Source organism: Heloderma suspectum, chromosome 4 (assembly GCF_057233095.1).
Source record: "Heloderma suspectum isolate Gila_16-S chromosome 4, 16-S_ref, whole genome shotgun sequence".
NCBI classification, from domain to species: Eukaryota; Metazoa; Chordata; class Lepidosauria; order Squamata; family Helodermatidae; genus Heloderma; species Heloderma suspectum.
In genome coordinates, this window is record NC_139461.1 from 227,446,413 (window position 1) to 227,473,359 (window position 26,947).

General features: G+C 41.3%; 1 protein-coding gene across 5 annotated transcripts in view; it reads left to right on the plus strand.

The window, feature by feature from the left end:
- Positions 1-26,947, plus strand: part of EPS15 (epidermal growth factor receptor pathway substrate 15) — a 103,313-nt gene that overhangs the window by 14,284 nt on the left and 62,082 nt on the right. The window contains exons 3-12 of one of the 5 annotated variants that reach the window (XM_084852538.1): positions 3,948-4,037; positions 4,851-4,898; positions 7,191-7,286; positions 11,441-11,503; positions 12,782-12,907; positions 14,423-14,482; positions 16,057-16,242; positions 16,329-16,474; positions 20,510-20,666; positions 23,705-23,790. In XM_084852538.1, coding sequence (XP_084708664.1) covers positions 3,948-4,037; positions 4,851-4,898; positions 7,191-7,286; positions 11,441-11,503; positions 12,782-12,907; positions 14,423-14,482; positions 16,057-16,242; positions 16,329-16,474; positions 20,510-20,666; positions 23,705-23,790 — 1,058 coding nt within the window. Of the gene's footprint in view, positions 1-3,947; positions 4,038-4,850; positions 4,899-7,190; positions 7,287-10,054; positions 10,178-11,440; positions 11,504-12,781; positions 12,908-14,422; positions 14,483-16,056; positions 16,243-16,328; positions 16,475-20,509; positions 20,667-23,704; positions 23,791-26,947 lie in introns of those variants that run through there. The other 4 variants (XM_084852542.1, XM_084852540.1, XM_084852543.1 and 1 more) reach the window with 4 other exon arrangements.

The following is a 26,947-nucleotide window of genomic DNA, read 5'->3' on the forward strand; positions in this document are numbered from 1 at the left end:
TTACTTCAAATGCTAATCCTCCATAGAATAATATAATAATAATTGGGTGGCTTCCCTCTAGCAAAGTCTGGATGATTGACTGCCTCTATTTTTCTGTAAAAACTAGACTTCTGCGTTCTATTTAGGGGTACCTGTGGTAAAGTAAAAAAAAATTTTTTTAAATTACTTAAAGTCTTGCTCAGAATGACTATCTAGTCTCTGTAGTTCAGGGTATCTTTTGGGAACCATGCATAGTAGTGCACTGGTTATTTAAATTGGTTGCAGTCATGAAACCTTGCTTACTTGCTTCAGTGAGACTGACTGTCAGCAGTTGGTTTCAGGGTTGCTGCCTACATGTAAACATCCTAGCTGGTATTTAAAATTCCTCTTGGAATGCACAACTCATCTTTCCTGACATAACTAACATTAAGGGATGGTAGCTTCTACACAGGCTAGAACCCTGTGCCTCTCTTAAAAATTAACAGCCAAAGTGCTAAACCAGGGTGGGGGACCTTCTTCTGAGTGGTGTGCCAAATGATGCCCCCAGCCACCAATGGACTGGATGATGGCAGGGGGCATGGCCAAACTCCCTGCCATAATCTGGTCCACAACCAAAGCACCAACTGGTGCTTTGGCTGGGAACCTAGCGTCACTGTACGCAGGCTTTCTCAGCTGGAGAAAGCCCATGAACAGCAAAGACTCCCCAACTGAGGTGGTAGCTGGAGGAGTGCTCCAGGCACTGCCTTGGTCAGGACCATTTTTCTCACCCTATGTCCCTCCCAATGGAGGAAGGTGTGGGGTGGGTAAGATTGCCACAACTGATTTGGGTAAAGCCAGCATCTGGAGGATTGCTCCTCTAGCCCCTGCCTTGGCTAGGATCCAACTTTGGTGCACCCCCACCTTGAGCAGTGTGTGTGTGCAGGGGTGATCCTCCAGCCTGTGCTTGGGTCTGGGCGACTTCACCTTCCACCCTTGGGGAGGATGTGGGCTGAGCAAAGCACATAGTGTGCTGCTCCCCACCCAATTGGCAAGTAGCATGCTAAGGGTAACCTCCAGGGAAAGGGAGGGTGTAGGAGCCATGGAGTGACCCAGGGCTTCCATCGTCTGGATTGGGAACCTCTGCAGGCCGGAGGTTCCCACTTTCTGTGCTAAACCAATAGTGCAGGAGACTATTGCAGACATGCAGTAGTAAATGGCTAACTTGTTAAAATTTTATGTAAGCTGCAAATCCTTGAGAACTATATGTGACATAAATGAATGCACATTATAAAACATGCCTCTTCAACCAGTTAAGCAATAAAATGACTCTTGCAGGTTTATAGGTGTGACTATCTTGTTTGACTATCCTATGCTGGTATTTGCCTCTTGCTTGGGGCAAAGAATGGAATGGATAGCTCTAGCAGGAAACTTTAGTCTATAGACTGCATTTGTAGTAAGCACTGCTCTATTATGGTGGTAAAATGGCCAATATTTCTAGCTATTTATATTTGGAGGCATATTAAATTAATGTTGTGTTCTTTATGAGTGGCATTTTGATCCAAATTTTCAGTTTGCTCAAGATCATATGAGACTTGCCACTCCTGTGGCTGGGTTCTCACGTAATGCTAAGCCAGGTTGTGGTTTGTTGAATTGTGGCTTGTTGGTGTATCAGAATCCATCCTACACCACTAGACTGTAAGCCATTTTTCAAAACATGTAAACTTCTTTGTGTGCTTTGTCAGAAAAGCTGCATATAAATGTAGTAAACAAATGCATTGAATACCACATGGCCAGTCTTTCATTTGAGAAAAGAGACACTGACTTGATTCTTCAGAGCACATATGCATTTGCATTATGGAGCAGTTATTAAATTGCCTTAAGACCTGTACAGTGGTCCTATGAATTGAGATAAAAGAGCTCAAAGTATATTTTGTAGGCTATATGATATGTTCCACCCAAATCTCTAATTAATGTAAAGCTTCTTTTAGCTGCTTTTTCTGCCTGTGATACAGTTACATTTTACAGTATTAAACAGCAAGCAGTGCATAACACACCAAGTATTTTCAATGTAATAGAACAATAGTTGCCAGCAGATGATGATAAAAATACAAACTTACCATCCATTTAACATCCATAGCCGTTTAGCCCCTGACCAATGCCATCTTAAGGCTTTGCTGCTGGAGGCCAGTAAGGCAAAATGCAGGCATACCTCAGTGGGCCAAGCGTTTGCTTGATCTTGGTGTGTTGCCCTTATAAAAGGTAAGACATGGAGCAGTGCATCTCCATGTGGGTCTGAGGGCATAGTGAGGTAATGTGGGAAGAGGCAGGCCTCAGGCCATTTAGGGCAGCCTTGTCCAACCTGACACCCTCCAGATGTGTTGGACTACAACTCCCAGTATCCCCCAGCCAGTATGGTTGGCTGGGGAATGCTAGGAGTTGTAGTTACACATTTGGAAGGTGCCAGGTTGGAAAAGGCTGATTTAGGGCTTTAAAGGTCAATCCCAGCACTTGGAATTAGAGCAGAAGCCGATATAGAGCTAGTGCAGTTGGATGAAAATCAGACAAATGTGTTTCCATTTCTGGTGAAAAGGTGGGCTGGCACATCTTGTACAAATTGTAGCTTCCTCACTATCTACAAAGCTACATATCTACTGTTTGTTGATTGCTATTGTAAGCTGCCCTGGAAACATTTGTATTGAAGGGTAAGGTATACATTCATAAAATAAATAAATAGATAACTGATGCTAAATTTCTAAGAGGAAAGCTGCGGCTGTCTTGCTAATTGAAGTTAGTATGATATGCTTGTTGTTTCTACTGCCCCCTTAGAATTACGTAGCAAAGCAGGGGCAAGTTTTTCCCCAGACTGCAAGCCTTATCCTTCAGGGGACAATATCTATCCAGGGTAGGTGAAACACTTACCCCCTTATTTTCAAACCTGGGGAGAAGACAGAAAGTAAAGGGAGGAGTGTCACATTGGCAGCTGTAGGAGATATGTAGGGAAAGGCAGGTAAGGAGGCTAAATGAACTATGATTGTGTAGAGTAATGTACATGTCACATACTGGGACAGATCAGGGCAGCACTCCAGCATGATGTAGCTGAAACACAGGAACCTGTCTTCTACTGAGTCAGAGCACTGGTCCATCTAGCCCAATGCTGTGGGGCAGCAGGTCTCCAGGGTTTCAGGCAAGAATTTTTCCAGTCCTACCTGGAGATCCCAGGGATTGACTGTGGGACCTTCAGCATACAAATCATGTGCTCTTGCACTGAGCTATGTCTCTTCCCTCTAACAAACCCAGAAAAGTTGGGTAGGACAAACAAATGTTCAACTGATGGTGTATCTGCTCCTCCTCCTAGCTAGGGGAATGTAATGCTGCAGTCTCAGCTGCTAGTTGCCTGCCATTCTCAGTCTTTTTGATCTTAACAATAGGAGCAAGTGAGAAGCCCCACAAGTACCATGTTGCTATGCTAAATTTCTTCCTCCAGGAAAACACACTTCCTGTGATGACTGCCAATCCCCTATTCTCCATTACTGCCCTCTCTTCTAGGGTCAAAGTTAGGGAGCAGAGTGGAGGAACCCCCAAGTGCTGTACTGTGTTTTCCAATATGGAGAATGAAGTGCATCCTTACAGTAACAGAAAAGAAGTGAGCAGATGCAATTTACCACTTGGCGGTTCAAGCTTAACCAAGGACTCTTGAGCATTCATCTACTTAAAGAGATCCTGTGTTCACAATATTGGGAATTATTTAGCATTGGCCATTGCTCTTCTTTGTAGTTCCATATGAACAAGCCCACAATTATAGATAGGAAATGTGTTGTGCTGTTGCCTATACAGCATAACTATTTAAATATTTTATAATAGAAACAAAAAATCTATTGATCCAGAAAGTAGTGTAAATTGCAATTACTATTTTTTTAGTTTTTGAAGGTTTGTAGGTTTTGAAGGTTGGCTATGGACCAGAACATCAATAGTATGTCTTCTCTTGGCAGGTTGATCCTGGTAATTCTGGAAGGGTGTTGGCTTCTGATGCAGCTGTCTTTCTGAAGAAATCAGGACTGACAGATTTGATACTTGGGAAGGTATTGCTTTGTGTCAAATATGGGGGAAGGGGTAATCATCTTAACAGGAGTTTGACAAGAATAAAATTCTGTCACTTGCAGAGCCTTCATACATTGCATTTTACTTACAATCCTTAAGCTTTGCAATATCTACAGGAGTTATAGTAGCCTTCCTTGACAATTAAGAATTTTGATTTTAGTGTTGAATGAAACCAGTATTGAGCAGTTTTCGGAGCATTCCGTAGCCACAATCCAATTCAGAGTTGAGCTTTCTTAAGCCCATTAAAATAAATAGGCTTAAGGATGCTTAGTTCTCTGGTGGATGTTGGCCAGTACATTTAGTATCTCTAGGAACTAACCAGAAGCCTCAGCCAGTTGCAGCTCTTTGGTGTGGGCATGCAATGTGTTTTCAGACACATGGCATTTCAGTCAATGGTGGAAATGCACTGCTTAGATATGAAAAAGATTTATTCACTATAATGTCTGAAGTAGTCCTCAAATGAGAGAACAGTACTAGATCCTATTTCTTGGAATATATCGGTGAAAAGTGATTATATCTATATTGTTTGTGGGGATGTTGTAACGTTTTTATACTAGGTTCAGATTGCTGAGCTACGACAACTGTAATAAAACTATTTCCTCAATAGCCCAAACAAAAGGCATACATTGAACTGGAATTCAGGCTATTGCATTGGACAAAAAGAATAAAGAACGTTTCTTGCTAAGGTGCCATTCAGATACTGTGGCTAAATATGTAGGATTATATTGCCTGTTAAAGTAGGAAGAAGATATTTCTGTCACTACCTTACATATTTCTTCTGCCTAACTGTTTAGGTTTGGGACCTTGCTGATACAGATGGCAAAGGTATCTTAAATAAACAGGTAAAATGTGTTTTCAACTTTACATGAATATGGTTAAGGAATAACAAAAGTAAAAAAGACATTTTCCCAATAGTTTATAGCAAGTTAAAATGGGCTGTAACTGCTTCTTATTTGAGCCTCTACATTTGGGTTATTGGCAAAAGGGAGCTAGAGCCAGGGAAGTCCACACATCCATGCTCCTTTGCCACAATTAATTAATTAATTAATTAATTACATTTCTATATCACTCAATAGTTGAAGCTGTCTGGGCTGTACACAACAATTGTCTTGTTTCCTGTTCTAACTTCAGTGCTGCCTGAAAGAGCTGAGTAGGAGAATGGGGGTGTATATGTTTCTGGGGGCCTGCAAACATGCCCCTTCCTCTGTCCTTCCTTCCTCTTTTATAGAGTAGTAAGACAGGGCCCATGATGTTGTTTATAGAATGGGTGTCAAGGGCTCCTTGGAGGCCTCTCTCAGTCTAATCCAGTAGCCAAGTCCAGACACAGACAAAGGGATTCATTTCAAAGCTTTATTCTTCTTTTACAACTTAACAACTATACCGTTTGCAACTAGATCTGAGCAGCACCGAACCTATGCCCTAAGTTGGAACAGTTGGTCCCCGTTTGAAAGGGAATTACTGGCAGACCCCTGAACTTAAGGACTAGGGAGAGTCCCTCCCCTTTTCCCTTGGATCCTCTGGGCGCAGCCGTTGTTTGCGCACCAACCGGGCACTACGCCTTCTTTCCACGCCCTCCATCTGGTGCCGCTCTCTGTGTCGGCGTCGCGCGTCCACCAAGTCTGCTATCCGCGCTCCGTTACTCCCTGGACTGCTATCTAAGCTACGAATGCTGGTGGGAGGAATCTCCGTCAGCTGTTGGCCCTGGGAAAGAGGAGCGCGCTCCCCTCCCAGGAGCGACTGCTCTTCCTCAGAATCAGAACTACTCTGGGATTCTATGGGCTCAGTGTCCACCCTGACAATGGGTGATCAAGGAACATGTGAAGAATCTGCCTCCCTTCCTTCCTTCAGGAAGGAAGATGAGCAAAGCATGAGCAGGAAGGTGTCGCTTCCTACTCTCATGTCTCTTCCTACTCCTCCGTAGCATCAAGCTCTGTTTGCTTCTACACCCCACTGCCAAATGAGATACTTGGCAGCTTCATAGCTTTGATAAATTGTATTGCAGGAACTGATTCCATAATCTCTTCTGATTATGTCAAGCTTTCTCCCCACTGTCCATAACTGACTGACAGACGCATCAGGTTCATTGGACTGTATTCTACCCCATCCCAATTCCTGACAAACTTAAGCCTTAACTAGAGTTAATACAAACCTGAGTTACCTTTTTTAACAGGAGTTCATTAATCAGCTTCTGGAGTATTAACCACAGCAGAGGCCAGTAGAGGAGTATGGGAATAAGGTGTGAAGGGAGGGGCTGGGAGATTGGAATGTGCAATTCTGTGGCCCATTCTAGATCTTGTAATGTATTCATGATTTACTCGTGGTTAAATTGATACTGCCCCCTTGTTTTGTTCTGTTTGTTCTTATACATGGGGGCAGAACGTTAATTTGCAATGTGAACACTCTGGATAGGGTCCAGAGTGTGCTGCTTAGGTGCATCCAAGATATTCTGCATGTACTCCTCCCCTCACTCCTTTCCCAATTGCAGATTCTTGCACTGCATCAGAGTCTACTTCTAAAGTTTCCCCAAGTCTTGGGAGCAGCTTATGAGGTAGCATGGTGAGCTGCTTTTGGAAAGTGGATATGAGGCTCAGGCTCTCCTCATGGGCCTATGGCCCAAGCCTTTGAATAGTGGCTTGTATAGCACAGAATACTTAAGCTGCAGACTAAACAGCCTGATGTTGTATATTGTAAATGTCTTTGAGACAAAAGAGAGAAGCTACAGGCCAGAAAATGTTGAATCGCACATCAAATAAGTTCTTTAAGAACCACTCTAGCCCAACTTAACCTTTTTGGAAAAGTGCAGTATTTCTAATGGATTAGAATGCAAAAGAATGTGTAAACAGATATAATGTCCTTTTAGTTGCATTAGCTATGTGTGTATACCCCCGTCCCCCAGTTGCTGAATCAATTTAAAAACTGTTTAGAGAAGCATGTCAAGTCGTTTTGTGGTAGCTAAACGGTTTTGAAAATATTAAAAATACAGCAGATTTCAAGAGTTCACATCAATACAATGTAAGAGGAATACACTGGCCTTAAAAAAAAGGTCTTTGCATATTTAATGTAGTGTTTTAACTAAAAATACATTTTCTGAGATAAAAATGGTTGTATATTAACTTCTTTTTCCTTCTCTATAGGAATTTTTTGTGGCCTTACGGCTTGTAGCCTGTGCTCAGAATGGATTGGATGTTTCGCTGAGTAGTCTTAACTTGCCTGTTCCTCCACCTAGATTTGTAAGACACTTTTAAACAAGTTAATGTATTTAAGTACAACAGAAAGCTGATCAAGTTATGTAGTATATACTATTAATCATTTTAAAACTGTCCCATGCAACTTTATACATGTTTACTTCGTCTTAATTGCTTAGTGATGGGGTGAAGGTTTTTAGTTGTAGCCTGTGGTAAATTCTATTCCTTTTTAATGTTATAAATATACATAATTCTAGATGTTAACTTTTAAAATATTGAAGGTGGTGGTGGTGATGATGATGATAGGAAAATCAGGGTTCTAAATCTTGCGGAGTAGAAGAGGATCTCCACCCTACATGTGCAGAGGGATGAAAGCTGAAATCGAGCTAATGTGCTTGTGCCCGCTCCCCCTCTTCACATGTAGAGCTTCCACACTTTGCAAATGTCTGTATAAGGCTAGGATCTACCTTTGATAGAAGCAGGTCATAACTTGGCATTGTTGATTACTTAACAGAAGTATAAAGTATTAATCAAAGTTCAGCTAATCATAGCTGCTATAATCATTTATTGTCCACAAGTATTGCCCAGATTTGATATCTGAGGAAGACTTGTCTTCTGTATTAAAATTAGAAGCGTCCTTCATTTGTACTGTAACAAAGAGTTACTTCTGGAATATGAAAGAGGAGGAATTAACTGTCCTTTCAGGAGTCCAATGCCTGTGTTCTGTACGATTCAGTGTTCTGAATAGTCCCATTGAGTTCACTGGGACTTACTCCTAAGTAAGTGTGCATAGGATTGCAGCCTTTGTGAAGGTGACACATCTGAAGAAGTTCCTAGCCAGTACACCATTTTGAAAAAAAATTACTTTTCAGCAGGGATGGCTGATGAGAAAGACTTGCACGGAAGGTTGTGGAAGCCAAGTGTTGGTTGCCATTTGAGGACATTGGAAAGCTGAGTTCCCAACAGCTCATGGCTTAATCCATTACCACTTGGGAGGCAGGGAATTGAGTTTCCATTGGCTCTGACCTTAATAGGTGCAGCCAGGATTTAAAGATGAGTCCTGTTGTTCTGCTGCCTGCCTTCCCCTTTTGAGACTTGATTCTCAAACTGTTTGTTTGTTTATTTGTTTATTTCATTTCTATACCACCCAATAGCCGAAGCTCTCTGTTCTAAATCAGATGCTGCATTAAAAACAACTCAAAACTTCAGCACCATACACAACCTTGTTTCTAAGGTTTTTAAGACTAGGGCAACTGGCTTTCCCTCCCACAACACTTACAAGCTTTGAAAAACTGTTCATAGTCATTCAGATTCTACACCCTACAGAGCCTTCTCCAGGAACATCACAGAGTTCTAGCTAAGGAGGTCTTCCCCTCGGAGAGGACAGTTTTCACACTTTGCATATGACTTAGAAGGGGTATGCACTTTCCCACTTGGTTCTCTTCTATCAGAATGTTCTCTTATTTTATTCCCCTCTTCAGTGTATTCTTGCGATACTTCATTTCTAGGGACTCTTCCTTCCAATGTCAGAATAATACGAACTGCTCTGCTTTCTTTGGTTATTTCTTTCTTCCCACACTCACATAAGGCCTAGCAGTTTCCCTTTAAAAGGTGCCATGGTACTCTTTGTATCACGGATATGTCAAGCACTTGTGTTATGACTACCTGCCTTCTTTTCTTGTATCATCTGGAAACAAAGCCCTATGAGGAGATACGGAAAGAACTGGGCATGTTTAACCTTGAGAAGGAAAGACTGAGGGGAGATATGATAGCGCTCTTCAACTATTTGAAAGGTTGTCACTGAGAGGAAGGACAAGATCTCCATCATCCCAGAGTGCAGGCCGCGGAATCATGGGCTGAAGTTACAGGAAGCCAGATTCTGGCTGAACATCAGGAAGAATGTCCTGCTTGTTGGAGCAATACGACAGTGGAACCAATTACCTAGGGAGGTAATGGGCTCTCCCACACTGAAGGCATTCAAGCTGAAGCTGGACAGCCATCTGTCAGGGATGCTTTGACTTAGATTCCTGCATTGAGCAGGGGGTTGGACTCAATGGTCTTATAGGCCCCTTCGAACTCTGCTATTCTATGATTCTATGATCTTCTAGATATGGTCAGTGTCAATCAACCACCAGCATTCCTTCATTTTATAATCCATGCGGCTGTCCCATCACTAACAATGTACATTGATTGTAGAAAGTTTCTCCCACAATATCTCTTGTGTCAAAATCCACAGAAGCAAGATTCCTTTCTTACATTATTTATAAGATGTGCAAATACAAAATGGTTGAATAACATGATCTAAGCTCTTCTAGCATTTCTGAAAAACTTTGTCCAAACTTAATGACAGATATTTGGCATATAATTTTTCCAAAAGATCAGAGGGCAAGTTCATATCCCATGTAATATAAAGCTCAAGGAGTTGATAAAATTGAAGTTTAGCAATCGCTGTTACTTGCCAGTCTACATTTTATCTTTAAATCCTTCACTGATACTCTGTTCTCCCTGAAGCCTGGTTACTGGCAAGTGGCACAATTAATTCTTCTGCTCCCTAAAAGATAACTGATGACCATTGATCAAGATAGGAGAGATCACAATACAGACCTTGAGGTTTTGAGTCAAAATTGGATTTTACATTGTTAAAGAGGGGACAATAGTTGCTGCTCCCAGACAGCATTTGCAATATTTATTACCGTTGGGTAACTATATACATGCCAACCACTGTTGACCAGTTTACAAATGTTCATAGAGTCCTTTGATTTGTCTACATGCTACCTCTGGGTAGGTGCTTTGAGCTCACATCAATTTCATTTTATTTCTTATAGGGCACACTTGTTCTGGCACATAGTTTGAGAATTACTGTCTGCTATGGATATAGCTATATTCCAATTTTTTTCTGTGTTGAAAAATGTTCATGTTTTGGCTGCAATTGCAAGGTATTAATCATGCACAATCAGAATGATTTCAGTGATTTATTTATTTTATATTTGTGTCAGAAGCATCACAATTAAAAATATACTATAACACATAACATTTAAAATATAAAGTGTAGAAGTTAAACTATATAGAAATTAGACAGATCTTGCCCCCAAACTAGCAACATTAATTGCGTTCTGTCACGCTGTCCTAAGGTCCTCATGTGTACATTGGTCAGGGCACAAAGGACAAGTATACATATGTGTTGTCTGCAAGTCTCCGCAGTCGCATAGGGCAGAGATCACCAGATAACCCCATTTATTCAAAGTGTCTCTAGATCTTGTTACACCCATATGCAGTCTATTCAATGATTTCCAAACTTCCCAGCTTTCATCGAAACCAGGTGCCAGTTCCTCTGCTGGTTCCCTCCAGTGTTGATTCTTTGTAGCTTTCTATAAGTCCATTCTACTTTCGAATTCTACTTTTGAATCAAAGTTTTCCGTCGATCTGAGGAAGCTTTTCCTGGAATTTAATCTCTGAGGAGCTGGTTGTAGGCCGTAAAGAGGGTGTTGTTTGGATAATGAGGATTTAAGCCTCTCTTTGTATGCTGCTGCTTCTCTACGGACAGCAGGCGGGGCAATGCCAGCTATATGGTAGATCTTGTCTAGAGAGGTAGGTTTTAGACATCCGGTAATGATACTACTTGTTTCATTCAGAGCAACATCAGCTTGCCCAGTATGTGCTGATTTATACCAAACTGGGCAGGCATATTCGCTAGCCGAGTGGCAAAGGGCTAATGCTGTAATCTTAAGAACCCTTGGTTTAGCACCCCAAGTAGTGCTCGTTAATTTCCTAATGATGGTATTTCTTCCGCTGACCTTCAGTTTAGCGTTAATGCAATGCTGTTTATATGTTAAGGCCCTATCCAAAGTAACCTCTAAATATTTAGGGTTAGCGCAATGCTCCAATAACACTCCTTTCTGTGTAATTTGCAGCTTTCTAGCAGCCTGCTTATTGCGTAGATGGAAGGCACATGCCTGAGTTTTTGCTGGATTTGGCCTTAGCTGGTTTTCGCAGAAATTTCAGTGATAAGCTAAGATGACTTGGTTTATAGTGTGTGCATATTGTTTAAGGGAAGGAGGGTGATACTACTCGAGTAGTCTCATTTTATTAAACATGGGAAGTATGAATGATATATTTGGATGTGAAGACAATTACCAGTATAACTAAGACAAACTAAAAATAATACTGAAGAGATTCTCTTAATTTCTCCTTTCCATTAGAATGATTCCACTAGCCCCTTATTATCCGGAGGAGTACCAACTGATATCCCATGGGCTGTTAAGGTAAGTGAATTGAAACATTGGCTGAAGTGATTACTTTTGGTGGATCTCAACTTCTGCTTTATACACTTCTCTTTAGAGAAAATGCCCCACTTCTCATATCTTCTATAGCTGGTCAATATCTTGAAGAGTGCATGGGTGTGCCCTTCTCACTTCCGGTTAATTGGTGGAGTTGTCTGTGGAGTGGTAGATATGTGTGTCATTTCTGTTCTTCCTGTCTTCTCTTGAATGTGTGTGAAAACCATTTACAGGAGGTCTGTAAACCATAGCTGGCACCAGCTGCACTTAATGTCACAAAAAATGGCCCTTCCTCTCTGCAAAATCTCTTCATGTTCAGTTGCTTTCCCACCTTTACTACTTCAGCCTTTTATTCTCTGGCCTTCCATTGGTTCCTTTGCCTTTAGCCACTGCTCTGCCAAAATCACTCACTTCATTTGTCACTCTGGCCATGTGATGCCCCTCTTTGATTCCCTACACTGGCTTTTTGTCTGCTCCCAGATGATGTACAAGTTCCTTGTCCTTGCTGTCCAAGTCCCTTCATTGCCGGGCAACCTTATCTTTCTTCTCTCATATCCCAGCATGTCCATATCTGCAACATTTGTTCCTCTGGACAAACAGACCCTATCCCTCTGAAGGTTTCTTGTTGTCTCAGAAAACTGTGCCTCTTCCCTTCTATATACAGGTTGGTTTGCAGCTGAATGAAGCAAAGGAAAGAATCTGTGTGCTTCTGAGAGCTGTTGAGATTGTGGCAGAAAAATGTTTTTTGGGGAAACTTCCAAGGCTAGTTCCAATGACAGCAATGACATCCTCAGCTTAGAAATACCTATACATTAGATGTACTATGCATCTGATATGAAGGGTTTGTGGTTTTAGTCCCATTTCACTTTTAATTACAGCTAACACTTTTAATTACAGCTAACAGCAATTGGGCCCCACGTAGGCATATTTTAAGAAGTAAAGTGGAGATAAAAAATACACACATACACTTTTCATATTTGATGCTCACACATATATTTTGAATACTTATATTCACACCAATATCTCCCCCAAAATCTATAACAACAGTTCCGCAGATAACCTCCTCCAGTGTCTAATTTTCTCTATTTTGTGCTCTCTTCACCTGCTAAGCCTCTTGTCACACTGACTATTGCATGGATCTTGCAGAAATGACTCATTCATGGTACTTTTCCTGTAATAATGTGCTCCTCTCTGGGGATAGTCATTTTTTGCCTGTCCTGATGTTCTTCATTAAGTGCAGCCTCTTAATATTTCTACAACCAGCTGGAAGACAAGGTCAAGTATGATGCTATCTTTGACAGCCTGAACCCACTGAATGGATTGCTGTCAGGAGATAAAGTGAAACCTGTTCTGCTCAACTCCAAGCTACCAGTTGATGTCTTGGGAAGGGTAAGAATGGCAGGCTGTTCAATAATGCAAAATATCTATTTACCCCGGGCAGTGGTGCAACTAATTAATTTTAGACCTTGGACTTAATGGTCTAATGGGAGTTCCTATTTAGATGGCCACAACTAATATTGCTCTTTTCTTCCTTTCCCCTCAGTATTCCATGCTTTACAACTGACTCTATATTCCTGATATGTTAGAGCATATCAAAAACTTATGCCAGCCATGATAAACAAAAGCATACTCTGAGCATGTGCAGTTTCACATTTTCAACTCAAATCATAGTGTCACCATGGCTAAAGGAATAAAATGGAGTTTGCTTGTTCTGCTCTGATGCTAACCATATTTACTTGGGAATAGGCACCATTTTGCTTGTCGCATTTTATTATTTTATATTTTAAAAAATAATAAAATGAGCATCTGTATCTGTGTACATGCCCAGCCAACCACCACCTGACTGTAACATGTTTTTGTAAATAAAGGAAGAGAGGATGCTGAGGGGAACGGCTTCAGCCCTAGATGCCGAGGCTGGGCCTGTTTGCCATTGCCCCCATCACTTGCTGCTCTCTGGATGGTCTTTTGGCATCCCCCTGGATTTTGGGGCCCCGGACTTTAGCCCCGAGGTCCAATTCTAGCTGCCTTGACCCTAGGATTCTATAAGTTGATGCTTCCTAACTGGTGGCGTGTCTGACAAAGAGACGATTAAAATATACTCTAAGCTCCTGAGGACCTCACTCTCATGCATGTTTTTATACATAACCTAAACAACTGAAATATCCAGAAGGAATACTCTTCCCAAATCAAAATCTGCTATTTGGTTAGTGTTCTGCATGTTACACAGGGTTCCATATACATTTTCCCTCAGGTCTTTTTTTAATGAAAAGCAGCTGATCGAAGCTGCAATCAGGAACAGAGGAAGGGCAGGTAGGGAAGAGGTGCTTAACGTTTTATTATCTGTCACTTTTTCTCTGAAAATCTTTCTTAGGAAGAAAAGCAGCTTGAGGGGGGAATTTTGGGAGAGGAAAGGGTTAAGCACTTCCCAGCTGCCCTCCATCTTCTCCAGATTGCAGCCTGAGTTGGATATTTTTCATTTAAAACAAACAAACAAACCAGCAATCCCATGGAAATGTTTCAGGGAACCTTGTATAGCATGCAGCTTGCCTGTGAGATGAGTAGTACATCCCTAATAATATGATTGGAAGGGTTGCTGTGCTACAATTTGAGTTCTTATTTAATACTATTAAGTACTAGTAGCAGTAACAGTAAAAACAAACATTTAAAAATACTTTAAAATTGTGATTTCTTTCTTCAAAAATTGGTTGATAACCAATGTTGAGGGCAAGACCTGAATGGGGAAGTTACATGCATGCTTAGTCTTAAAAAAAAAGATTTGTAAAAAAAAAAAATGTGGGGAAAAAAAAAAGATTTGTAAAGGCTGCTAGTGCCATTGACAGTATGATGAAAAAAGGGTAAAATATTCTGTTGTCCTGAATATGTATGTCTTTTTGTTTTTGTCAGGTTTGGGAGCTAAGTGACATTGACCGTGATGGAATGCTGGATCGGGACGAATTTGCAGTTGTAAGTATAGTGATTCTTTCTAAGCTACAGAACTTGTAAACTTGTGTGTTTACAAAAGTTAAAGAGGGGATAACAGAACATAATCAGTGAGAATAGGATCCCTCCTCTCATTGGGCCATTGGTACTGCATTTTTCCTCCAAACTGGGTCCTAAATCATTCCAAAAATAATTCACCCCAGCTTTTCTGTATGTTGCAGCTCATTCCATGAGAGTAACCATTATCACAAACCATTGGAACTAATAATACAAAAAGTGTTCATCCCTTTACTATCTTACACTTAAGATGCAGTCCAGAGGTACATGTACATCAAGGTATTCCTGATATTTTCCTTCTTGATAGCTCATCCTAGTGAACTCCTAAATGCTTTTTAAACTCTGCTGTATTTACGAAGTGATTAGCTGATCTTGCAACAACTGCCCCGAAGGAGAATTGAGAGAGAGGGTAAAAAATGCACTTCTCCTTATTGTCAAATAACTTGAGAAACCATCAAAATGCTTTTAAAAATTGTTTAAAGTTGTTTGGTGGGGTGGAACTAACAGAAGAGAAATGCTTCACAAAATTTAGTTATCAGTATCTCCTTGTCATTACAGCTCTTTGGGATAAGCTTTCCTATGTGCCTTGTTAGCGGAAAGTTTGTCTTCAGATCATTTGTGGAAATGTTGATTGTGATCATTTTTTTCCTGTCGCTCTTTTCAAGTTAGTTTTGATGTCTTAGTCTACATTAACTTTTTTTTTGGAGGGGGAGAAGTTAACTTTTCTTGACAAAAATGATGAGTTCTGAAAATGTGACTTTATAAACATTTAAAAGTTCAAAACTAAAGTACAAAATAAAAATAATAACCAAATAAAACTTAGCAGCAGTGCGAAGACTTAAATACAGTAACAGATCTGAAACAGCAAAAAGTGAAAGACTAAAATGCCTGGGAAAATAAGGTCTTTACCTGGCACCAAAAAGAGTCATCAGGCAAGCCTCTCTGGGAAGACTTTCACATTAATATGAACCCAACAGAACAGTGTCTGGCCTAATTTGTAAACATTTTGTTAAACAGAAAGCCATATTCTCTTTTATTTCAGAGGAGTTCTTTGAAACTTCATGGCAGGAGTTTGTCAAATACATTTTCCAATGTGACAAACATTTTTACTTACTTAAAACTCATCCTGCCTCCTTTCTTTGCCTTTGCAAGTTGAGGCAAATAATACCGTTAAACAATAAAGGACCTTGTCATTGAAGGTAAGTGTTCTCACAGGTTTCCTCAAGTTATGTAAAACTGAAAAGTGTGAAAAATATTGCCATTACATTTTAACAAGTAGAGGACCTGTTTTATGCTATAGTAGAGAATATTTGTAAGTAGCTTTATGAAATTATCTAGCCTCTGACTTGTAATATCTCTCTGAATGTAATTTTGAACAGATGAAGTTAGCAAGGGAAGAGCACCTTAGATGGAAGTAGAACCTGGATGTGTGAGGTTCCAGAGCCTTCCAGGTTTGCTACACTTGACTGTATAACTGGACTTGCTTAATAATAAATTAATGCTGTATCCATCTTTTGTATATCTTTAAAACTTTCGTTCAGGCCATGTTCTTGGTGTACTGTGCTCTTGAGAAGGAACCTGTACCAATGTCCTTGCCTCCAGCATTGGTACCACATTCTAAAAGAAAAGGTGCAGTACAGTTGGTGCCACCATCATCATCCAGTAAAGATTCTCATCAGTCCATACCACCTGTAGGCCTCTTGTCACCCAAAGCACCGTTAACTCAGGTATACTTGGCGATGAGCAGCACTTTGTTCTACTATATTCATGAAGTGTAATGGAAGCATAACTTACATGTTGCTTTTCTTTGTAGTGGGTTGTGTCACCTGCAGACATGATAAAATACCATGAAATCTTTCTGAAAACTGACAAAGACATGGATGGCTTTGTATCTGGTATGGAGGCTAGAGAATTATTCTTAAAGACAGGGCTGTCTTCTGCCTTACTTGCACATATCTGGTAAGAGGTTTCTTTTATGGCACTTCTTGTTAGGAATCAAAATTTTCTGTTTTCTTAGTGTTGATGAAGGGTAACTAGTTATAGATACAGAATTAAATCTTCAGCGTAGAATTGCGGTGTGTATGTGTACACGTATGCACGCATGTGTACACAGTCTCTCTGCCTGTCTAACATGAATGGGTTCACTTTTTTAAAGAGGTGACAGAGCAACTTGATGTCTTCACTAAAATGCCTTTTAATTTGAGGCATGTTTTTAATGTGGCCACTATTGATGCCTATGTGGAGGTTTTCTCTGGACACTAAACAGTTAAAATAATTTGAAGACAAAAGGATCTCATGCAGGCCAGGTCAGCTGCCCAGAATACAACTCCTGAAATCCTGGCTGTTTTAATGCTATAGAGTTATATTAGATTTAATAATAAACTGTCTACTATGTTTCATGTTGCTTAGATAAATAAAACTTGAGCCATATTGACCAAGTACAGTGCAACATTTATTGCCAAATGTCAAAAGGAAATAGCTGTACCTGTTCCCTACCTCCCTACCCACCCATCTGGAACCTCTGGCTACAAAGCCTGGTCTTTCCCAGTTTGGTCCAAGGAGCCATCTACAAATGGGTCAAGTCTCCCCCACCAGGAAAAGCAGGGTTCACATGATAAAGCTTTGTCACAGTGCTGGAGAACACAGGTTCCTCCTCCAGTTCATTTTGCTCAGTACTGAACCTGTCTGAATTACTCTTCAGCTCTCAGAATGGTCTCTGCTTCTGTTGCCTAACCCTCCGATACTAGTGGAGACAAGGGATAAGAAAAATGCCATGCCCTCCTCTCACAAGAAGAATGACAAGAAAACTTCCAGATGCAGTTTTTCCTCCTTTTGGACCAACCATAGTTCCTTTCAGACTTGAGCTCTGGGAGTACAGGAACACAAAGCAAGCCAGGACTAGGTTCAGCTTCCACCTCAGAAACCAACCTGTTACTTCCTCCAAGCAATAGGCCATACAGACCACCAGAGGCAGCCGTCAGCACTTCTGATACCCACAGCTTTCTGGTGGGAGAGCATTTTCACTTCTTCCTCCAAGCCTGAGAGTCTTCAGCTGCAGATCTATGGATAATCAAGACCATCGGGGGGGGGGGGGGGTTACTACATAGATTTTCTCCACAAACCTCAGGACAGGTTCCTGCTCTCTCCAGGCACCAGATCATGAACCAAGCAGGAAATAGTACAACAAGCAAAAGACCACCTGCTTGAGGTAGAGCTATAGAAGCTTTTCCAGATTCAGACAAATTCTCAGGAGTCTCTTCATTCTTCTTCTGAAGAAAGGAGGGGATTGGAGGGGCATCCTAGACTCAATGTACTTCAGCAAATTCATGAAGTACTCAATGTACTTCACCAAATGGATGGGGGCACACTGTTAGGGCCATGTTATCCAGGGGACCTGGTCCCCTGTCGAAGCATTACAGAGTATTAACTGGCTAGAACTTAGGGAAGTCAACCTGGCGTTTCAAGGCTTTGCCCTCTCAGTTTGAAATGACCACATCATGGTGAGAGCAGACCAATTCCTTTGCCCTGCACAAGGAAGCAGTGACCTTGCACATGTGGGTGGACCATGTCATCTAATCCATCTCAGCACAACACATAAAGGGGATGTCCAGTGTCATGGCCAGCTTCCTTAGCCACCAGCAGATTAATCTCTGGTAATGGAGCTTACACCAGTCAGTCTTCCAATCAGTTCCAGTCACTCCTCAACCTATTTGTGTCACCAAAGAATCACAAGCTGCTTCACTATTTTGCCAGCTTCAAAGCCCCAGGTGCAGAAGCCATAGATGTCTTAAATGCCCCCTGGCCACAAGGGTTCCTCTGTGCTTTCCCCCCCATCCCTCTCCTCTCCTATCTCAAGAAGATCAGGAAGGAGCAGACCCAGGTCATCCCAATAGCTCCATTCTTGTCATGTTGCCCATGTTTCTCAGAGTTCCTATGCCTGGGCCAATCAGATCTATAGTTTCTGCCACAAGTTCTCCACCTCCTTGCAAGGGCTGGACCTCCATCCCAATCCAGGCTGGTTCTGCATAGCCACCTAGTCTCTGAAAGGGTGGTTGCTTAAACCTTGGCTACTCTGGAGAGGTGACACACACCCTGCCTTTCTCCAAGAAGTAGTAGAAGCTGAAAGTGTATGAAGAAACCTGGAAAGCTTTCAGCATATGTCAACTCATGATGGTAGGCAGGCATAAACATCTTTCTGTTTCTTCAAGCTGGCCTGAAGCTGGCCTGGAATGTGACCTCAGACTCAATACACTATGAAGATAGGCAGCAGCTTTTCCTTCTGTCCTTTCTAAGGAGGGGTAGCTATCCCTGAGCTCCCATTCTTGCCTCAAGTAGTTCCTCAGGGGGCAGGCCCTGATCAGCTTACTCATGGGCCATAATTTTCCATCATGGAACTTCCCTTTGGTCTTTAAAACACTGATGAAAGTGCCCTTCAAGCCACCCACTGAAGTCTATTGCTTAGGATTCTTTTGCAAATGGAGACATTCCTAGTGGCCACCAAGTCTTCTAGAAGGATCCCAGAAATTAGTGCTCTTTTGATATGGGGCCACCTGTGGATTTTCCAAAAGGACACAGTCTCACTTTGGTCTGATCTCTCCTTTGTGCCTTTTTCACAGCAGTCAGGATCTTAGCCTTTCTTCCTTTTGCCCCAAGCCTTCACACCCATTGGAGAGGGTGTGGCACACAAGCTGGATGTGCGTAGGGCCCTCAAAATGTACATTAGTCTCGCATGCAATATTAGACACATAGATTCACTATTTCTGTCCTTGAACCTCACTTCATTGGGCAAGAGCACCTCCAGTGTCACACTAGCTAGGTGAGTCAAGGTGTATATTTTCACAGCTGATGCCTCTCAGGCCCACCGGACACCACTGCACATCACAGTGCACTCCATGCGGGCTGCAGCTACTTGGGTAGCATTCTCAACTAATACCCCCTTAGTGAAGATTTGCAGAGCAGCTACATGATCTACTCTTAATGCATTTATGAAACAAATTGGACACACTCACCTCCGCGGAGGCTGCGTTTGGGTGGAGTGTGCTGCAGTATATTTTATCTCCTTTTTAATAACAGCCACCTGTGCTTACACATCCTACTAATTAGGCTAACTGGGGACATCCCATTCATTTATGCCTCTTCACATCAAACTTTGAATGGAGCATTGGTCACTTTACTGGGAAGGTTCTTTCCAGTTTGGTGTGACAGAGGCATCTGCACAGCACACCGTAGTTTCAGGTGGCTGAATCTAATTGGGGCAGAGGCATCCCAACAAGTATTGTCCAGTTCTGCCACAACCAGTCATTGGGAGAAGGCTTCCTTCCTTTCCACATCCTTCCTCATCTCACACCTGAATTGGGGGGTCCTCAGTATCTATCCCATCTTACCTTAGCCATGGGTAGAAATAGAGGAGAAGCCTGTTCCCAGCACTATGATAAAACTTTGTCATGTAATCCATACCTTTCCTGGGTGGTGAGGGAGACTGAACCCCTTTGGGGATGCCTCTGTCACACCAAACCAGAAGGAATCTTCATGGTAAGTGATCAATGTTCCAATCTATTTACCTGAGTCAGAAGTCTATTTTTTCCTGAAACATTATTGTAATGGCTTCATAGACCTTAAGTAAGGCAAAATCTGTTTTACTTGTCTTAGGAAAAAGAAACACTACTTGTACATCTGCATTCCATATAGAAAGTAAGGAAGTTCTATACCCCTTTCCTTGTAAGAATTGCTTGCTGGTTCAGACCAAGGGGCATCTAGTCCAAGATTCTTCCAACAGTGGCCAGCCAGAGGCTTCCTGAATTTCTCAGGGCAAGAATGTGATAACCATCCACATTTGTTTGTCCCCCGCATCTGCTGCAGTATGTAAAACTACTTAAAAGTATCAATATCACTGCAATGTCAGAATTCCCCTCATTGTGGGAAGTACATAGTTTTCAAACTGGATAGCAAGTTAATATTACTTTTTAAGTCTTTTTCTCCCTTTGGCTTCTACAGGGCTCTTTGTGACACAAAGGACTGTGGGAAGCTTTCCAAGGAACAGTTTGCATTGGCCTTCCATTTCATCAATCAGAAGTTGACAAAGGGCATTGATCCTCCTCAGGTGCTAACTGTAGATATGATTCCTCCATCAGAGAGAACCACTCTACAAAAGGTGACACTTGGCATATTATGAAGCATCACAAATATTTGGGCCCTGCAAGAAGCATGTACTGTGATTTAAGCTGTGCTGCTTAACAGATATACATTAATGAGTTCAGTACCTTCTATTACTTTATTGGTAATTCCTTCTTCATCACTGGCCAACCAAGCAGACACATATGGTTTGTTTAAACAAAGAAAATGAAGAGTTGAAGGAATTTGTTGGGGAAAGGGACCTATTTGATGTTTGCCAGCAGAAGGATGGTCAGCTTAATCTGATCCTATCACGTTCTCATAAACTCCTGGAGATGGTAATGATTCAGTACAAAGCTAGGATGGATGAGATCCAGTAAAATATTGGGAGTAGTTCCATGTCCACAACAGAAGCATACATACAGAATTGTTCCCAGTGTTGCACTCAAGGGAAAAGGTCACTTGCATGTTAGAATCCCTGCATATATCAGGAGGTATTGTCTGTACATAAATACTGTGTCCTCCATCATATGTTTTAACGAATTTATTGTCACCTGAGAAGAGGGGTCTGGTTGGGATGAGTTAACGCCACAGCATGATGACAAGCCGCTCCTGGACTGGTGGTGCGCTCTGGCTGCCAATATATTCAGAAATGGTATCCTCAGGAAATCTGTCAGCTGGTTGGAGGGCAGGACTTTTACTCAGTGTAGGGGCATTTAAACCAGGGAAAAATGCCAAGAAGGGAGAACAAAAGCCAGGAAGGAGTAAGGTAGATGGTGGAGGTGAGTAAAGAAGTGAAGGACTGAGGAGACAGGTGAGATAGAAGAGCCCTGCTTGGAGGGAGGAAAAACCTAATAAGTGTCACAATGGATTAGGATGGGAGACAGGTAACAGGGCAGAGCATACTAGCGGGAAGGAAGAGGATGAACCGGTGCCACACAAATGAGGCTTCTCCAAACAGTTGGAGAAAGTTCAGCCAACCTCCCATTCAAACAAGAAGACCCCTGAAAGGAGTTATCCTGGAGAAACGAGCTCTTGGGTAACAGCCTCAGGAACCCTCCTTAACTTCACCTTGCTCTTCCACCACAGTTTGGTCTTGGCCATCCTGCCTGGATATATACTTACAAATCTCAGCTCCACCAGAACCCCTGCTGCAGTTGAGGGACTACAGCCCAAGGAGAGGTGAACACTGCCTCTCCTTCCAAAAAATACTTTTCTTTTGATATATATTCATAAGTATATGTGTATACATACTGGGCCAGTTCACATGACACGAGGGTGGTTAATAAACCATGGTGGCTTGTTAACCACCCCTACGTGTGCTACCCGATTTTCCTAATTTCCTTCGCCTGGTGCAGCTTGTCATGATGTCCAAACGCAGTGAGGGTGGGTGCCTGGAGTAGTTAACAATGGTTTCTGGTTCATTAACCACCCCAGCCAGCCACCTTCGCTGGGTTTGGATGTCACACCTAGCGAGGGTAACTAGGTAAATTGGGTGGCATGCGACCAGCACACATGGGGGTGATTAACAAGCCATTGTAGCTTATTAACCACCCTCGTGTTGTGTAAACACTGTCACTGAATTAACAGGACTTTAAGGCTGCAGAAAAGCTTATTCGTCAGTTACTAACCTGGTTTGGATTGCTTTATTGAGATGGAAAAGATAGAGGGTGGGTGTTTTGCCATGACCCTGCCCCCGTTGCCCCTGGTTATGTCATATGTGTTCATGTTGAGGAGCTGCATGATTCCTAACCTCTTCATTTAAAACAATGATACACCATAATTTTGATTTAAATAGGTTTAATTGCCATATCTTATATTTGGTGGTTGTGTTGCTGTAAAAAACAAAACATCATAGAAAAATCTGATCTGTGTTAGTGTCGATGTCTCCTTTTATTGACACTAGAAGGGTTCTTCTTGGTTGTGCTCAGCAGTATTTTCTCAAAAATAAATTGAACTTCTTGCCCGGAAATGAAACACAAAGATTTTGCATTTTGTTTGAATTCGATAGTATCGGGTTTATTTTTGCATTAATTTGGAGGGGGGAAAGCCCTTTTTCTTTCTTGCTTTACTAATCTTTTTTGTATGTCTGCTTCCTCCTATGTCTTTCCTAGTTTGGACTATATTTTCCATTCTGCACCATTCTGCTTTACATCTTTATTATACTGTCAGTTTCTTAAATCTGCCATCTCAAGGTTAGAGATTCTTCACTTTTCCAATATTGACTGTTTAATAATGAGCATCTTTCTCATGTCACATTTTCTTTGAAACAGCAGGATGCTGCTTAGTTCTCAAAGAAGTATTCCTGTTTTCATATAGCTATTCTCATCCCAAGGTCTCGATTGAATTTGAACATTTTGACAGAATAGTATGCTGTATACTTGACTTTGATAGCTATATAAAGGCAGTAGTCCTAGCACTGTTTTGTTTATCCTTTCTTCTGTCTTCTGCATCAGTTGCTTGGCGCTGAATATGCCCTGATATGTTGCGTTTACACCTCAGAATTACACATTTGACTTAATTAACAGTAAATGAAGGCGAAAACACTGTTGAGTGATGCAGCTTATATATGGGCACATTCAGCCTTAAGCAGCTGATGATATGACTTAGTAATGTAGGTAGTTGAAGGAAGAAGTGTTATAAGTCTTATCAGGACCATGGATTGTAACAAATAAGTAGTTCAGCAGTGGTATATCTTGTTAGTAGTGTAGAACTGTAGTTCTAAAGCTGGAATTACCTTCTAAGCAAGTGCCTTTCTTTGGTTAAAACTGCATTCTAATCTGGGCTTTGACAGTTTCATTTTCTACTCACAGCTTTGTATAGGAAGGTGAATAGCTCACATCCTCATGCCTGCTGTGAAATGAGCTGTAAGTTTACAAATGCAGCTGCAGAATTCCCTGTTGAAAGTACAGAAATTGGAGCCATATGTAAAATTCTAACCATATGTAAAACTTAACAGGGTCTTGTGGGCGGAGCAGACTATCTTTGCCTCCTTGCCAGGAATGTTTGCATCATGACAAATTGGGTTGCTTGTTCTGATAGGTATCAAGGACAAACCACATTTTCTTTATCTTGCAGAACACCCTAGGACCGAGTCCTGTAGCAGATTTTTCTGCAATCAAAGAGCTAGATACTTTAAGCAATGAAATAGTTGACCTACAGAAGTAAGTAAAAATATCTATTTTGTTTGCAGTATTTTCACTGAATAGCAAGGAACTTTAGTATTTCTGCAGTTTATACTTCAAAACTGTAATGGCTAATAATAATAAGTCATGGGATTTCAGTGAGGCAAAATGCAATCCAACAACGTATTATCAGGTTTTTAAGGCTGATATGGATTTGAACATACTTGTGGAAGACAGACAGAGGAGCTAGACAAAACTGGCTCCAATTGTGAGTAAAGCAGGACAAGGGCCTGAGGCTGACAAGGAGGTCTAGTGTGGAATTTGGAGGAAATGGGGCAAAATCCTCAAGCAAAGGCCCAGTTTTTAGATATCATAACCTTGACCTTATCATAACCTTCCATGTTGCAGTCTTACAGTTGGGTTCATTCATCCACTTGCAGGTTTTCTCTAACCATAGTTTTCTGTGATGTCTTAATTGGCAAATTACAGTTAGCAGTGCCTCTAAACCATGGTTTGTGGACTTACTTCAAACCATTGGCTTGGAGACAATGTGTAACCTGTTTGCCTATTGGAATGTCATGGCAAACTATGGTTAGAGAAAACGAGCAAGTGGAGGTGGAAACCCACATGAGGCAAAAAAAGGGAGTGCATGAACCTGTGGCATGTTGCCAAGCAGTTCATGGCCTCTGAACTGGGCCAAATTAACCACATGGCTCCTCTTTTCACAGAGTTTTAATTATGCTTTTTGCTATCAGTTGAAATATAAACTTCTCAACTCTTTTATAGACTTCCTAAAAATGTGGTGTTACAATTTGCAATGCCACCAGAGTTTAAAACTGACTACATCAGAAAAATACAAGCAGTGGCAGAATAATCATCACATAAATTAGTGGATAAAAATTTTTATTTAAAGGCAAACTCTGATTTCTCTCTACCACCACTGAGATCCCAGAAAGTTCTTCTTCTGGTTCAGTTAAGGACTGGGCGTAGACTCTACCAATCTGTATCTATTGGGTGGGGAAGCTCCACCCATGTGCATGCCCTGTGGTGTTCCCCTCACTGTTGAACATGTCTTGCTGAACTGTCAACAATTCTCAAGTGAGGAACAGGCCTCTGCGTACCCCATTTCCTGCTCCAAACTTAGTCTCAATAAGTTGGCTATGTTGATCTACAAGCTTTTATTTGGGTTCCTGAGCTTTATTGGTTGGCTGTCCTCTCTTTGTTTGGATTATTTGGGATAAGTTGCTGACAAAAGAATTTTCCTGTATTTGCAGTATGATTAGTGTGTAGTGCAGTATGGGCTAGCTGCTGCTGTGCCATAACCTTCAAGATACCTATGTACTCACCCAGAAAGCTCAGTGTTAAATATAAATTGTTGGACAATTAGTCAGTTCTCTCTGCTACTTCACACCTACTTTTCTATGCTCAAAATGGATGTGGTGGAGGCTTCTACTAAGCTTCTGGGATAGCAGATGTGGATGTGTACATTTCTCAAAAGAACCATGAGAAAAGGAGAGTATTTTAGGGAATGGAATAAGAGTTTATTTATTATTTATTTGGAGTATTTTTATCCCGCGTTTCAGCCATAAAGACTCCTTGAGCAGCTTACAAATCACTAAAGATGACAGTAAATCCTAGTCAGAAGTTTTGATTGTAGAAGGTTTATTTTTGTTGGGCAAAAAAATCCTAGAATCACACTGGGGTGGGGGTGGGGGGAAGAGAGAGAAGAAAAAACATGTTAGAATTTGGGGGTAACGCCCCCATTGTTAGTTCAATAGGAATTGCTTCATGATGCAGTTTTCAATTTTATTTTTTTTTGCATACTCGGGGAAGAGTTAAATTAAATATAAAATGCAGTCCCATCTGATCCTCAGTTGGATAACACGATAAAAATATTGGCACATTCTGAAGATCACAATGTGGGCTATTTATATTTCATTCTTAACGATCTTGTAGCAGTGATTGTTCTTGTAGGTTGATACAAGGGTGGATTATTATTGTTCTCTGTGTATATTTGTAGGTGAAGTAGGGATGCGCTGTGTGAAGTACTTCACAGAGTGCATAGTTAAACTCTGGAATTCACTTCCACAAGATGAATTGATGGCCACCAATTTGCCACCTTGCAAGAGGAAAAAAGGCGGGATATAAATGCAATAAATAAATAAATAAATAAATAAATAATTTGAATGGCTTTAAAAGGAGATTGGACACTTCCATGGAGGATAAGCCTATTAGTGGTTTACTAGTCCTGGTGGCTATATACTACTTTCACTAAATGGACCCTTGGTCTGATCCAGCATGGCTCTTCTTATGTTCTTATGATGCTAATCTGTATTAGTAATTGTGAGTACAGAGCCAGGTTATCCTGGACTAATAAAAAAGACAAAGGTGTAATGTTATGCGCCCTAGCCAAAGATATTGGAGAAGAGGGGTAGAGTCAGTTACTGAGTACTGCTGTGGAGAATGATAAACTTGCCATTTATTTATACCACAGAGCTGGAAAGTGACATTTTAAAAAACAAACTGGTATGTAAACTGGCTTGTTTACATGATTGAGACTCTGGAGTGTGCTTTGTATGCCTCCACCCATCACTTGTTAGGGTCATCTTACCTCACCGAAATTGTGTGCGCTCATAAACCTAAGAGATCAAATATAGAAAGGGAGAAATATGAAATGAGTTATATGTTGATGTAGCTCAGAGAGCATGTTTGAGTTGGAGAAGGGGAAATGAGACAATTTGCAGCTGATGGAAGAAGAGGGTGGAAGATGGAGAAGAGAGAAAGTTATTAGAAGAGAACGAGTGGAAATTCGAAATAGGACTTCTGAAAGAAATGTCAAGACGGGAAGACAGTCAGGTGGAAAAGATGGTAGGCAGAGACCGAAGGACTAGAGAAGTCTTCTCCAACCTGGTGCACTCCAGATATTTTGGACTACGAACCCCGGCATTCCTGACTTTGGCCATGCTGGCTGGGGCTGATGGGACTTGAAGTCCAAAATATCTGGAGGGCGCCAAGTTGGGGGAGGCTGGACCAGATAATGAATTTATAGTAGCTTTGTCAGTATTGTTTCTACTCACACCAGGTTGCACAGGAGCATGGTGTAAGAGCTCCTCTTCGCCATATATTTTAATAGGTCGTCTGTCTACTTTATAAGACTTGTGCAATTCAAGAGCTATTTCATTCATTATTTACAACT